This window comes from Plasmodium knowlesi (genome assembly GCF_000006355.2).
Source record: "Plasmodium knowlesi strain H genome assembly, chromosome: 4".
In the NCBI taxonomy this organism is placed as follows: domain Eukaryota; phylum Apicomplexa; class Aconoidasida; order Haemosporida; family Plasmodiidae; genus Plasmodium; species Plasmodium knowlesi.
In genome coordinates, this window is record NC_011905.2 from 271,417 (window position 1) to 286,372 (window position 14,956).

Below are 14,956 nucleotides of genomic sequence, written 5' to 3' on the forward strand. Positions count from 1 at the left end.
GGTCAACAGGCGCAACGTGATCAAGCGGGCAACCGGAATAATCGGATCAGTCGCCTAAAAAGCGTCATCGTAGTCCGGATTCTTGTCGCGCGGTTTAGGACCGCCGGCAGGTTTGGCCAGAATAATTTGGTCGATCTTGAGGATTGTCTGCAGAGCGTCCATAGCCAAATCGATCGCATACTTCTTGCACTTGAGGTTATCATAAATGCAGTTATCCTTGGCAGAGGTGATGAAGGAATCCTTGTTTATGTTTACACACACATCTGTGTTTCCCTTGTTGTGTTCATTAATGAGTTGGTTCAGGACATCTGTGCTGTTATACCCACAGTTGGTCGCCAGGATTCGTGGGACGACCAGGAAGGATTCTGCAAAAACTTTAACGCTATAGTTGTGCACTCCCTTTAACTGATGAGCGTATTTTTTAAGTCGCTCACATAGCTGAACCTCAATACAACCGCCACCATAGACAAAGGTGTTCCCCTTGATAGCGTTCTTTATAGCATTGATCCCGTCATGGATGCACCGTTCGACCTCATCCAGTAGGTTATAAGTAGCCCCCCTGAGTATAATAGTACTAACCTTCTTATTCATCGAATTAATGATGGTTACTTTTTTGGAGGCAATTTCGGACACATATATTGAGGAAGCCTTTCCGATTTCTTCCGGTTTCGGGACACCTAACTTGACGAGGGAGGTTATGTTAAGGAGCTTACATAATCGTAAGGTCTCAAACTTGGAGGGAATTTTCAATGTCATGATTTCTTCTGCATCACAGAAATGTTGTGCAATATCAGAGATGGCTCCATTAACAATGATCACATCAACTCCTTCCTTTTTTATATTTGAAATAATTTTCTTCATTTGGTCTTCTTCCCCTTTGGTGAAGTTCAGTAACTCCTGTGCATTGTTCAGTAGCACTGTTCCTTTCGTTTCCGTCGTCGCTGCTTCCAACCCACAGTTGAGTACAATGACGTTGGCATTTTCTTTCCTCTTAACGATTCCATGTGTGTCTCTAGTTATTACCATCCCCATGATAAACTGAGAATCAATTAAGTTTCCTCCGTTCAGTTTCGATATTCTAATATTATCTACATCGAAAAGGTCCACCTTCTCTTCAGGCATTAACGTGGCTATACATTGAGCTAACAGAGTGGTGATAAAATCGAAGTTGTTCGTAAGATTCTTAGTAACCATAACAGATTTAATAACCTTTTTAATTTCCTTTTCATCGGAGAAGTTTTCCATTTTGTAGGCAACCAATTCGGACGAAAGGATTCTTTCAATTTCTTTGTATCCTAAAATGAACCCAGTTAAAATATCATTGATGTTGAATCCCTGCTGAATAAGGTGGCTAGCTTTATCCAACATCTCTGTCGCTAGGGTAAAAACATAGTTGGTGAAATCTCCATACTCATAGTTCATCGTCTCGGATAACTTTTTCAGAATGTTAACCACCGGGTGGTTTATCTCCAGGTCCTTCAGGATAGTGATACAGTCACTGGAGACCACCTTCTTGTTGATGTGATTAATGATTAGCTTGTTCATGCTCTTGGGTCCAAGAGACGTCTGGATAATCCCACAGATTTCCTTGCACGCCTCGATATTCTTCAGAATTGCATCCTCGTTGTTCTTCACGATACGGTATCCATCCTTCAGGACGGAGTTGAACCCGTGCTTGTTGGCAAACTGAGGGGAATACGGACAGGAAGTTAGATTGTGGATGAATGGGGGAACTACTTAGCAATTACATACGCAGGGGGGAAATGACAAACCTGCATGTCTCCCCCTAACTCACACAATTATGCATACTCAAGGTGGAACTAACACACGAAGTGGGTAACACCACGTATTAATGCGTCTCCAAGGAGTACTTACCATGTTTGGTGATATTCACGAATGTAAAGTCTTCAAAGGGGGGGGGCAGGGGCAGAACTGAGTGGAAGAGGATATTCTCTCCGTGTGTAAGTGTACACCACAACCGATATATCACAGTTCAATTTGCCACACTGTCAAATTGCAGGAAACCTACGCCTGATGGGACTTTCCTCCTGTCACACCTTCTCAGACTGTGCAGCACTCTGGAAAGTTGAACGAGCACTCTACCGGAAAATTGGAAGACCATACATATGTACAACTTAAATGTGCCTGCGCACACAAGTAGGTATATCTGCAAAAGTATACTTTCCACCCGGGAGCTGATGTTTTCCACACTCACTCTTAATTTGTTAATTCTCTTCCGCAGGATCGTCTGTCGGGGAGGAACAGTGATGTAAAACTTCCTGTCAGTGTGGTCTCTCTGCCATCTACTTTCCGCGGTTGGTACGCTTTGCAATGCTCTCTAATTTTTTTTTATGTACGATAGAGATGTTAATTTTTTTTTTTTTTTTTTTTTTTTTTAGGATAGCAAAGTTCATATATATATATGTATATATTTTTTCTTATCGTTCTTTTTCTCTCTGTTGCATTTTTTTTTTTTTTTTTTTTTTCCTTTTGTAGGGGGCAACCCCCATGTATGCCGCCACAGGGGATGCGTGCACCGGCTGCGGGGTTAAGGGCACCTCATATATTTATGGATGTTATCACCTCCGTACGGTACCTCATGATACCTATTTACATACACGTATGTGGCATACGCAGAAAAAGAAGGATCCCCGATTGGGCACACAGAAAAAGAGGGGGAAAAAACTGACATCCCCGTACATAGGTATATAGGGTGGGTTGTGGCAGCCTTTGCCCTTATTTTTTTTTCATATTCGTTGGATGAGCTACAGGAGGAATGTTCCAAAGAAGAAAGGGGACAGCGGCGCCGGTAGTGGGGAAAGCACAAGGGGGGGACCTTTCTCCAGTCGTGGTCCAAGTTCTACACGCAGGGGGATAATCCATCCAGCGGAATGTTGATGCAGAAGAGCGCCTACCCACGCCGGCGTGCCAAAAATGAGAGCGGGCGCATGTGAAACTTTTCCATGGGTTGGTCGCGACCCATGTACCTGACCCACAAAACGACCGTCCGCATGCAGTTTTTTTTTTTTTTTTTTTTTTTTTTCTTTTATATAAATTTTTTTTTACCCCCTATTCGTAAAAAAAAAATACTGGACCACCATTTGTCAATTTTATTTCCCATCGATTGGGGAATTTATTTTCTCTTTTATCTGTCAGAATTATTTGCCCCCCTTTTATGCTGGCCTTTTCGCCCTATCTGCCAGTTTGGAGCCTCCCCAATTGAGATGTCCCCTCACTTGGAGGCTGCTCCACTGAGAAGCTGTTACCCCCCGCGGGACGAACTCTTCTCAAGGGCAGCTGCTATAGGGAGATGATGACGCGATACATGTTGTCGCACAAGTATAGCTTGCCATGTCAACTGAGGGAGCTGCTCACTGTCGTCCATGCCACTCGTTTCCCACTGACAAACCCTATAGAATGAATGCACAAATCAGGAAAAAGAGAAACCTCCTTCAGGGGGAAGCAAAGCTGAACAGTTTAGCAAGGATCTTCCACCGGAAACTCGAAACATTGCTCATATACATAAGGGTTCCCAAGAAGAAACAAGGGAAGCTATTCTTTGATGATTTTTTTAATGTGGAGGAGGTAAGCGCATTTATAAACACACTTGTGGACGATGAGCAGCATGGTGATGGTGGTCATGGTGACCACCAGGCAGATCGCTCCTGCTCAGGGGAGAGCCTAAACCTAAACGCAGACAACGAAATAAAAACCAGTAAAGATATTTTTATAAAAAATCTGCTGATATTCCTGAACAACTTGATTGTTCTCTACTTCTCCAAGAGCAATCTAATTGATGTCTGTATAAACCGCAGGAGCTTCAACAAGTGTGGCTTCTATGCATGTGACAACCTGTTTCTAAATACCCCCAAAAGGGGAAAATATAAAATAGACGCGGAAAGTAGGAACATCTACCTCAGAGAGTACTACGATCTCTTTTGTTCCGCCAGCTGTATGAATTACAACCTACACCTTCTCAAGGAAATCGCCAAGAATGGGAATAACGCCAAGGGGGGGAAAGGAGGAGGGACGAACCTTAAGACCAAGTGCCAGTTAATATACATCATGTTCTTAACCTTCTTCCCTATTTTTAAATTTCACGACATTAATGTACTTCTCAACAATTTGGAGCATGTGTACATTCAGAACAACCAGATATTTCTGAAGCCCGGTGGCGGTGGTAAGGTGGAGATGAATGGAAGAGACAAGGAGGATTCAGGTCATACGGACGGGAAGGAAGCAACGAATGGTGGGGACAAAGTATACACCATTAGAACGGGGAAGGATAAGGTTAATCGGGGTACCAATGAATTGGGGAAGACCCTCTTTCCAATCATCGTGGAGAAAAAGGAGGGATTTGAAGACAGTGAAGATAAAATAACGGAAGAATTTCCAGAGGGAAATGCTTCCAATAAAAATGCCATCTCTACTCACGTGATGAGTAACCACGAACAAGAAGCGGAAACCAATAAGCCCGGTAGAGATGGAATTATAACTCTTCCCTTGGAGGAATCACTGGGAGGGTATGGCCAAGTGAAGAAGGAAGAAAACCCCACCAGCGGGAAGGTTGATAGTTGCCCAAAAGGGGAAGAAGCAAAATCCAGTAAGTCAAAGAATGTCAGATTTAATAAGGACGTCCAGTTGTATGAGTATATGAGGGACGAGCGGGTAGACGTGTATAGTGTGCTTGGGAGCAGCATGGGGGCCAACCAAGTGGGGCGCTCCTTTCAAGTGGATGGTTCTCCTCCAAGTAGGGACATTTTGTATGAAGATTCCCTATCGGGTACGGACAAACCTAGGAGGGAAGTACACGCCAGTGTACCTTCAGAACAAAACGATAATACCATTATAGAAGGGCCAGGGGGGGACAAGAGCGAACGATCTGTGACGCTGCAACGCCCGAGTAATGAGAAGATGGAGGGAACTATGAGCGGGGAAGGCGTGAGTGAGGGGAAAACCTCCGATGACGAAATGACCGAGGTGTATGAACAAGTCAGACAGTCCATTTTTACCAATCGTAAGCACTTCTTTGACGACATTCTGGGGAAGACGCTTTTCGATCCGAATAAGGTTATCGGTTTTGACTATGAGGGAAAGGATAACAGGCAGGATAACAGGCAGGATAACAGACATGAATGGAAGAACGAAATGGTGAAGGATGAGGGGAAGCAGGTAGGACAAACGGAGGAAAAGGGAACTGAACAGGTGGAGGACGAGAAGACTAAGAGAGATCTGCGAGTATGCGCTGCGCAGCGGATGAGCGAAATTAACCTAAAGCACGATCGAGAGAGGAAAGGGAGACGAATCATTTTGCTGAGCTCGCCCATTTTTGAGGGGACAATACGGGGGAATCCACAAACAAAGGAAGATGAGGGTGCCTCTGGTAACGATAAGATCAAGGACATGGACATGGACGATATGGACGATATGGGCGACGTCATGGAAGAAGAGAAAAGGGAGGACGCTGCCGCTGGGGATGATGAGAAGGAGGATGGTACTGTCCCGCTTGATGGGAAAGAGGATGATACTGTCCCGGTGGATGGAAAGAATAATGATAATGCTGCGGCTGATGGGGAAAACGAAGATACGTCCTCTTACGATGACAAGGACGCTACCGCGTCTGGTGAGGGGAACACCCCAGCCGTAGACACTGAAGAAGACAAAGAAGAGCTGGAGAACCTGTTGATAAAGAAGAAGGAAAAAATCGGCGAGCAGTACGACATGGCATTCAATAGGTGCATGCCACTTTCCCTGTTGGCAGAGGAAGACGGCGAAAGCAAGGGCGAAAATTGGACCGAAGATCACCTAAAGGAGGAGGACAAATCATCGGATGACGAAGAACAGGTGAAGAGGGGACAAAATAAGTACACTTACAGTACAGACAAGTGTAGTGCGTATGAAAACATGTCGTCCCTTTATGTAGTCCTTTGGGACATTCTCACAGGAATCATCTCAAAATATACCGTTTACTATTTTCGAAGAAGTGAATTCATCATCCCAAAGTGTCCAACTGAAGAGGAGCGAGATAGGAAAAACGAATTCATGAGAAATATCTCACAGAATATGCCCCAAAGCATCCATCACTCCATTGCGCCCATCGTCTTGAATGTTTGCCAAACATTTTTTTTTAACAAGCCTCTATTACCATTTAAAAAAATAATATACGAATCCATTATCTATGTCATTGCGGCGGCACTTGGGCGGCACAAGGTCGAATTGATTCCATCCGAAGAAATGGAGAACATCCAGAAGACGGAAAACTTCTTCACTTTGGAGAACGGAATGGACAAAGAAGAACTGGACGAATTGACGATGCTTTTTTATCAGCACCTATACTACTAGGGAGGGGGGTGGATGGGGGAAGAACGCATCGAATAAAGCGTAAAAGGGAAATAATTCCTTTTATCAAAGGGCAACCCTACAACGCAATCCAGTCCACATCCCCTTCGTTATTCCCCATCTACACATGCTCAAGCACCGAAGCGGAGCGCTGCTGTGGGAGTGGTAGTTTATTTATTTATAATTTTTTTTTTTATCCTTTCTTTTATTTTTTGTTTTTTTATTTTTTTTTATTTTTTCCTTAAGAAGTTACTCCGCCACTTTTATTTGCTCTTTTTTTTTTTTTTGTTGTTGTTCCCGTGTTTGTGCTCATATGTTCAATGTATAATGAATATGAGATCCTGTAGAGGAAAAAAAAGAAAAAAAAGAAGAAGAAGAAGATTTTTTCTTCCACATTTATTTCTTATTTTGTTTGCAAAATTTTTTTCTTTTATTATTTTTTTCCTGTGAAAGAACACCCTTTTGTTTATAGAAAAAAAAAAAAAAAAAACATTATTATTTTTTTTTTTAAGAACACACATTCTTTTTTTTTTTCCGCTTGCGAAAAATATTTTTTCTTCCTTTTTTTTTTTTTTTTTTTTTTCTTGCGGAAAGCAGAAAGATAAGCGCGCGCTCATATTGTGATGTGTCCGGTCCGCGAACACACAAAAAAAAAAAAAAAAAAAAAAAGCACGGTGGATGATGAAATATATTACAGTTGCAAAAGGTCGCAAAATACAAAGGAGAAGCACACACTTATCCGACAAAAGGAAAAATTGTGTGTACATACGTGTTGGCACAAACAACTTTATCGAAGTACACATACACTTTACACCAAAAATGTATACAAAATAACGGGAATATGCGAAAATGGTTGGATTCAGTGTTTCGGGTTAAAGGTAAAGTTGGTTACGGGTTAAGCTGAAGGTTATTTCCGGGTTAAAGATAAGGTAGGTTCCGGGTTAAAAATATGGTTGGTTCCGGGTTAAGGGTAAAAATGGGTTCCGGGTTAAAAGTAAAGTGGGTTCCGGTTTAAGGATAAGGTAAGTTCCGGTTTAAGGATAAGGTAAGTTCCGTTTTAAAAATAAGGTAGGTTCAGGATTTAGGGTAAAGTAGGATACGGGTTAAGGATAAGGTAGGTTCCGGGTTAGAAATAAGGCAGGTTCCCGGTTAAGGTAAGAGTGGGTTCCCGGTTAAGGTAAAAGTGGGTTCCGGGTTAAGGATAAGGTAGGCTCCGGGTTAAGCATAAGGTAGGTTCCGGGTTAAGGATAAAAGTGGGTTCCGGGTTAAGGATAAAAGTGGGTTCCGGGTTAAGGATAAGGTAAGTTCCGGGTTAAAAGTAAAGTGGGTTCCGGGTTAAGGATAAAAGTGGGTTCCGGTTTAAGGATAAGGTAAGTTCCGGGTTAAGGATAAAAGTTGGTTCTCGGTTAAGGATAAAAGTGGGTTCCGGATTAAGGATAAGGTAAGTTCCGGGTTAAGGATAAAAGTGGGTTCCGGGTTAAGGGTAAAAGTGGGTTCCGGGTTAAAGGTAAAAGTGGGTTCCGGGTTAAAGGTAAAAGTGGGTTCCGGGTTAAGGATAAGGTAGGTTCCGGATTAAAGGTAAAAGTGGGTTCCAGGTTAAAGGTAAAAGTTGATTCCGGGTTAAGGGTAAAAGTTGGTTCCGGGTTAAAGGTAAAAGTGGGTTCCGGGTTAAGGGTAAAAGTGGGTTCCGGGTTAAGCATAAAAGTGGGTTCCGGGTTAAGGATAAAAGTTGGTTCTCGGTTAAGGATAAAAGTGGGTTCCGGATTAAGGATAAGGTAAGTTCCGGGTTAAGGGGTAAAATGGGTTCCGGGTTAAGGGTAAAGTAGGTTCCGGGTTAAGGGTAAAGTAGGTTCCAGGTTAAGGGGTAAAATGGGTTCCGGGTTAAGGGTAAAGTAGGTTCCGGGTTAAGGGTAAAAGTAGGTTCCGGGTTAAGGGTAAAAGTGGGTTCCGGGTTAAGGATAAAAGTTGGTTACGGGTTAAGGGTAAAAGTAGGTTCCGGGTTAAAGATAAGGTGGGTTCCGGGTTAAGGGTAAGGTGGGTTCCGGGTTAAGGATGACGTATGTTCCGGGTTAAGGGTAAAAGTGGGTTCCGGTTTAAGGATAAGGTAAGTTCCGGTTTAAGGATAAGGTAAGTTCCGTTTTAAAAATAAGGTAGGTTCAGGATTTAGGGTAAAGTAGGATACGGGTTAAGGATAAGATGGGTTTCGGGTTAAGGATAAGATGGGTTTCGGGTTAAGGATAAAAGTGGGTTCCGGGTTAAGGATAAAGTGGGTTCTGGGTTAAGGATAAGGTAGGCTCCGGGTTAAGCATAAGGTAGGTTGCGGGTTAAAAATAAGGTAGGTTGCGGGTTAAAAATAAGGTAGGTTCCGGTTTAAGAGTAATGTACGTTCCGGGTTAAAAGTAAAGTGGGTTCCGGGTTAAGGATAAAAGTGGGTTCCGGTTTAAGGATAAGGTAAGTTCCGGGTTAAGGATAAAAGTTGGTTCTCGGTTAAGGATAAAAGTGGGTTCCGGGATAAGGGTAAAAGTTAGTTCCGGGTTAAGGATAAAAGTGGGTTCCGGGTTAAGGGTAAAAGTGGGTTCCGGGTTAAAGGTAAAAGTGGGTTCCGGGTTAAAGGTAAAAGTGGGTTCCGGGTTAAGGATAAGGTAGGTTCCGGATTAAAGGTAAAAGTGGGTTCCAGGTTAAAGGTAAAAGTTGATTCCGGGTTAAGGGTAAAAGTTGGTTCCGGGTTAAAGGTAAAAGTGGGTTCCGGTTTAAGAGTAATGTACGTTCCGGGTTAAAAGTAAAGTGGGTTCCGGGTTAAGGGTAAAAGTGGGTTCCGGGTTAAGCATAAAAGTGGGTTCCGGGTTAAGGATAAAAGTTGGTTCTCGGTTAAGGATAAAAGTGGGTTCCGGATTAAGGATAAGGTAAGTTCCGGGTTAAGGGGTAAAATGGGTTCCGGGTTAAGGGTAAAGTAGGTTCCGGGTTAAGGGTAAAGTAGGTTCCAGGTTAAGGGGTAAAATGGGTTCCGGGTTAAGGGTAAAGTAGGTTCCGGGTTAAGGGTAAAAGTAGGTTCCGGGTTAAAGATAAGGTGGGTTCCGGGTTAAGGGTAAGGTGGGTTCCGGGTTAAGGATGACGTATGTTCCGGGTTAAGGGTAAAAGTGGGTTCCGGGTTAAAGGTAAAAATAGGTTCCGGGTTAAAGGTAAAAGTAGGTTCCGGGTTAAAGGTAAAAGTAGGTTCCGGGTTAAGCATAAAGTAGGTTCCGGGTTAAGGATAAGATGGGTTTCGGGTTAAGGATAAGATGGGTTTCGGGTTAAGGATAAAAGTGGGTTCCGGGTTAAGGATAAAGTGGGTTCTGGGTTAAGGATAAAAGTGGGTTCTGGGTTAAAAATAAGGTAGGTTGCGGGTTAAAAATAAGGTAGGTTGCGGGTTAAAAATAAGGTAGGTTCCGGTTTAAGAGTAATGTACGTTCCGGTTTAAGGGTAAAAGTTGGTTCCGGTTTAAGGGTAAAAGTTGGTTCCGGGTTAAGGGTAAAAGTGGGTTTCGGGATAAGGGTAAAAGTGGGTTCCGGGATAAGGGTAAAAGTGGGTTCCGGGATAAGGGTAAAAGTTAGTTCCGGGTTAAGGATAAGGTAGCTTCTGGGCTAAGGATAAGACGGGTTTCAGGTTAAGGGTAAAAGTTCGTTACGGGTGAAGGATAAGGTAGGTTCCGGGTTAAGGATAAGGTAGGTTCCGGGTTAAGGATAAGGTAGATTCAGGGTTAAGGATAAGGTAGGTTCCGGGTTAAAAATAAGGTAGGTTCCGGGTTAAGGATAAAAGTGGGTTCAGGGTTTAGGATAAAAATGGGTTCAGGGTTTAGGATAAAAATGGGTTCTGTGTTAAGGATAAAAGTGGGTTCAGGTTTTAGGATAAAAGTGGGTTCCGAGTTAAGGTGAATGTAGGATCAAGGTTTAGGTATATGGTGATAGTAGGATCAAGGTTTAGGGTGAAAATGAATGTATGATTAGGGTTTAGGGTTAAGGTGAAAGTATGATTAGTGTTTAGGGTTAAGGTGAAATTATGATGAGGTTTTAGGGTTAAGGTGAAAGTATGATCAGGATTTAAGTTTAATGTTTGTAAAGTATAGGTTTAGGGTTCAGGGTTTAGATGTTTAGGGTTTTAGTCTTGCACGAATCTTCTGTAAGTGAAGAATGTACAGGTGTATCTAAGGATGGATGAAAATGGAGAAAACTACGAAAAGTAGAATGAATATATAGATGAGGAAAACGTGATTTGTGGGGAATTAAAATAAACATAAAGGAGGACGAACAAACGGGAGGAAAACATAAGGGAAGGAATGAAAAAGAAAGAAGAAATGTGAGAGTAGGAATAACAGGAAAAGGAAATGAAAAGAGTAAATGGAAGAAAAGAAATGCAATTGGAAAAAATGCTTGATGGAGGAGAGTTGCATACATTTATTTTTTTTTTCTCTCCTTTCTTTTTTGTTTTTTTTTTTTTTTCTTCTATTTCTTATTTTCTCTTTTTTTCTTTTTCATTTTCTATTCCCCTTAATTTATTATTATTTTTTTCTATTTATATATTTTTTATTATTTTTATTTCCTTGTAAAAGGGGGGGGGAAATATATGTTTTATTTCCTTATGTTGGAATGTTTTAATTAGAATGGGAAATGAATTGTATAATAGTTGGAAATGTGGGAGATGTTCTTCTTTTTTTGAGAATGAACTGTTTTATTTTTAGAATGTGGTGGATGTTCTTTTTTTTTTCTTTCTTTCTTTTATTTATTTCCTTTTTTTATTTTTTTTTTTTATCTTTAAACCTACTCTTTCTAATAAAGATATTTATTTCTAATAAAGATATTCTTTCTAATAAAGATATTTATTTCTAATAAAGATATTCTTTCTAATAAAGATATTCTTTCTAATAAAGATATTCTTTCTAATAAAGATATTTATTTCTAATAAAGATATTTATTTCTAATAAAGATATTCTTTCTAATAAAGATATTCTTTCTAATAAAGTTATTTATTTCTAATAAAGTTATTTATTTCTAATAAAGATATTTATTTCTAATGAAGATATTCTTTCTAATAAAGATATTCTTTCTAATAAAGATATTCTTTCTAATAAAGATATTCTTTCTAATAAAGATATTCTTTCTAATAAAGATATTCTTTCTAATAAAGATATTTATTTCTAATAAAGATATTCTTTCTAATAAAGATATTTATTTCTAATAAAGATATTCTTTCTAATAAAGATATTTATTTCTAATAAAGATATTCTTTCTAATAAAGATATTCTTTCTAATAAAGATATTTATTTCTAATAAAGATATTCTTTCTAATAAAGATATTTATTTCTAATAAAGATATTCTTCCTAATATAAATTTATATAGCGAAGGACAAATAGAATATTCACATGTTAAATTGAAGCAAAACAAACCAAATATACAGTATATAAAATAAAAACCAACACTGTGGAGAAAAAAAGAAAATGGCACCTTTTTCTTTTATAAAAACATCTACATTAATCTTTGCATACTTATTCTTATGGTATCAAACCAATTATCAACACCAGGTATGAATAACAGAAAAAATTTTTTTTGTAATATTTTTGACATCTATAGGGGGAATTTTGCTGTGGGCGAAAACGTATACATATATTTATATATTATATATTATTTTGCCACCACACCAAATTATTATTCATATTTATTATTCATGTTTAACAGAAAAATGGGCGGAATGGCAGTGTATGGGAAGGAGGGGGGAAGGTTTCAAGTGTATAGGGTTCCGGGTTCCGGGTTCCGGGTTCCGGGTTCCGGGTTTAGGGTTTAGGGTTTAGGGTTTAGGGTTTAGGGTTTAGGGTTTAGGGCATAGAGAGTAGGGTTCCGGGTTAGGATTTAGGGTTCATTGTATAGTAGTATGATTCCATGTTATAGACATAAGGTTTCAGGGCATTAGAGAGTAGGGTTCCGGATTCCGGGTTAAGGGTTTAGGGTTCAGTGTATAGGAGTAAGATTCCGGGTTCCGGGTTTATGGTTCAGTGTATAGGAAAAAGATTCCGGGTTATGGGTTTAGGGTTCATTGTACAGGAGTCAGATTCCGGGTTCAGGGTCTAGGGTTGCGGATTCAGGGTTTAGGTTTTCAGGGTGTTAGAATTCAGATTCAATGGGTTAGAAATTAAGGTGTTAGGGGTGTTAGAATTCAGATTCCAGGTTATAGACATAAGGTTTCAGGGCATAGAGAGTAGGGTTCCGGGTTTAGTGTTCAGGGTTTAGGGTTTAGTTTGCTTTGAAGGGGGGAAGGAGATGGAAAGGAAAAGGAAAAAAGGGGACAGGGGGGGGAAGGAAAACCTTCCCCCTCTTTCCCTTAGACCATTCTTTACATATGCATATTTTCTATATATACATTTTTTTTTTAGGTGAGTGCATTAAGCACATTAAAGGATGATGATATATCGGATGGAAGCGGTTTATATTCATCAGAGGAAGATATAAATAATGGAAATGTTGGTTTGAAAACAGCACAAGGAAATGGAACTAATGTTTCAAGTGTGGAGTATGGGGAGTGTCGTCCTCCCCAAGGAGGAGTAGGTTCCTCCGCCCATTCGGCAGAGAAGAACACCCCACGAGAAGAAAAAAATATAAAGGATAAATTTCAAAAAATTTGTAAAAAAATTTTTTGTCGTCGTTCCATGAAACATAGATGTATACAATTATTAATATTGGGTATTTTGATCCTGTGTGTTATCGTTATTCCGGGGGTAGCCTCCTTAGCCATGAACTCCACGGGATCCACGGGATTTTCAGCGGTTAAAATTATAGGACTCGGAGTCGCCGCAGTTATAATCCTAGGTCTCCTTATATTAGTAGGTTACCTTGAAATCCTATATTGTAGAGCGCGCGATAAATACTTTGAAAAAAAAGAAAACAACAATATTCTAAAATATTCAAAAAAAAAAAAAAAAGAACAGAATAATAAAATCAAAAATAAGTTAACTTCTTTTTTTTTAAAAATACAATGAAAAAAATCTAACATTCTTTTTAAAACTACAATCAAACAATCAAGGATTTTTTAAAGACGTCGTTCTTGTGTTTGTCGTTGTTGTTGTTTTTGTTGCACTTTTTCGAATTCTTCTCGCAGACATTTTCGTATTTCGGCATTTTTAGTAATACATTTAACCCAAACTTTTGAACGATAAAACCAGAATAGTATGCCAAAATAGATTAATACAATAATTATGGGAACTCCCACTAAGCATATATAGAAAGCCGGCGTGTTACCACCAATGATATTTGACAAGATGGAACCCAGGATTACGGCGAACAAGGCTAATGGGTACAGAACTGAGAGAACTAATACAGTAGTTAGTAGTATTTTATTTTTATTTTTATAATGTGTTAATTTTTTACAACATTCTTTTATTCTTGTTCCAATTCCTTTAGAACTATTTTCTCTTCCTTTCGCTGAACATGGTGTTTGTCCTGATAGTGTATGTTCTAACAATTCGTTGTCTATCGAACCCAGCAATGTGCTCACATCATCATTGTCGTCCGACTCCTCTTGATGTGATGACGGGGGAATATTTCTTCCAACTGCTTGCACTGTCTTTGCACGACCATGTGTCCTGTTTATATCTTCCTCTGATGAATATAAACCGCTTCCATCCGATATATCATCATCCTTTAATGTGCTTAATGCACTCACCTAAAAAAAAAATGTATATATAGAAAATATGCATATGTAAAGAATGGTCTAAGGGAAAGAGGGGGAAGGTTTTCCTTCCCCCCCCTGTCCCCTTTTTTCCTTTTCCTTTCCATCTCCTTCCCCCCTTCAAAGCAAACTAAACCCTAAACCCTGAACACTAAACCCGGAACCCTACTCTCTATGCCCTGAAACCTTATGTCTATAACCTGGAATCTGAATTCTAACACCCCTAACACCTTAATTTCTAACCCATTGAATCTGAATTCTAACACCCTGAAAACCTAAACCCTGAATCCGCAACCCTAGACCCTGAACCCGGAATCTGACTCCTGTACAATGAACCCTAAACCCATAACCCGGAATCTTTTTCCTATACACTGAACCATAAACCCGGAACCCGGAATCTTACTCCTATACACTGAACCCTAAACCCTTAACCCGGAATCCGGAACCCTACTCTCTAATGCCCTGAAACCTTATGTCTATAACATGGAATCATACTACTATACAATGAACCCTAAATCCTAACCCGGAACCCTACTCTCTATGCCCTAAACCCTAAACCCTAAACCCTAAACCCTAAACCCTAAACCCTAAACCCGGAACCCGGAACCCGGAACCCGGAACCCGGAACCCTATACACTTGAAACCTTCCCCCCTCCTTCCCATACACTGCCATTCCGCCCATTTTTCTGTTAAACATGAATAATAAATATGAATAATAATTTGGTGTGGTGGCAAAATAATATATAATATATAAATATATGTATACGTTTTCGCCCACAGCAAAATTCCCCCTATAGATGTCAAAAATATTACAAAAAAAATTTTTTCTGTTATTCATACCTGGTGTTGATAATTGGTTTGATACCATAAGAATAAGTATGCAAAGATTAATGTAGATGTTTTTATAAAAGAAAAAGGTGCCAT

General features: G+C 39.9%; 4 protein-coding genes across 4 annotated transcripts; 2 read left to right on the forward strand and 2 right to left on the reverse strand.

Annotated features, from left to right (window-relative positions):
• Nucleotides 1-54: 54 nt before the first annotated feature.
• Nucleotides 55-1,878, reverse strand: PKNH_0406800 (T-complex protein 1 subunit theta, putative; the record flags this gene model as incomplete). Its single annotated transcript, XM_002257857.1, has 2 exons — nt 55-1,686; nt 1,876-1,878. 2 exons carry the CDS (start codon nt 1,876-1,878, stop codon nt 55-57), a joined length of 1,635 nt encoding a protein of 544 aa, XP_002257893.1.
• Nucleotides 1,879-3,417: 1,539 nt separating this feature from the next.
• PKNH_0406900 (RTR1 domain-containing protein, putative) lies at nt 3,418-6,342 on the forward strand (the record flags this gene model as incomplete). The annotated part of the gene is made up of 1 exon (XM_002257858.1): nt 3,418-6,342. One exon carries the CDS (start codon nt 3,418-3,420, stop codon nt 6,340-6,342), a length of 2,925 nt encoding a protein of 974 aa, XP_002257894.1.
• Nucleotides 6,343-11,810: 5,468 nt separating this feature from the next.
• On the forward strand, nt 11,811-13,343 carry PKNH_0407000 (uncharacterized protein; the record flags this gene model as incomplete). Its single annotated transcript, XM_002257859.1, has 2 exons — nt 11,811-11,894; nt 12,741-13,343. 2 exons carry the CDS (start codon nt 11,811-11,813, stop codon nt 13,341-13,343), a joined length of 687 nt encoding a protein of 228 aa, XP_002257895.1.
• Nucleotides 13,344-13,393: 50 nt separating this feature from the next.
• Nucleotides 13,394-14,956, reverse strand: PKNH_0407100 (uncharacterized protein; the record flags this gene model as incomplete). Its single annotated transcript, XM_002257860.1, has 2 exons — nt 13,394-14,026; nt 14,873-14,956. The coding sequence occupies 2 exons, from the start codon at nt 14,954-14,956 to the stop codon at nt 13,394-13,396; spliced, it is 717 nt and encodes a 238-aa protein (XP_002257896.1).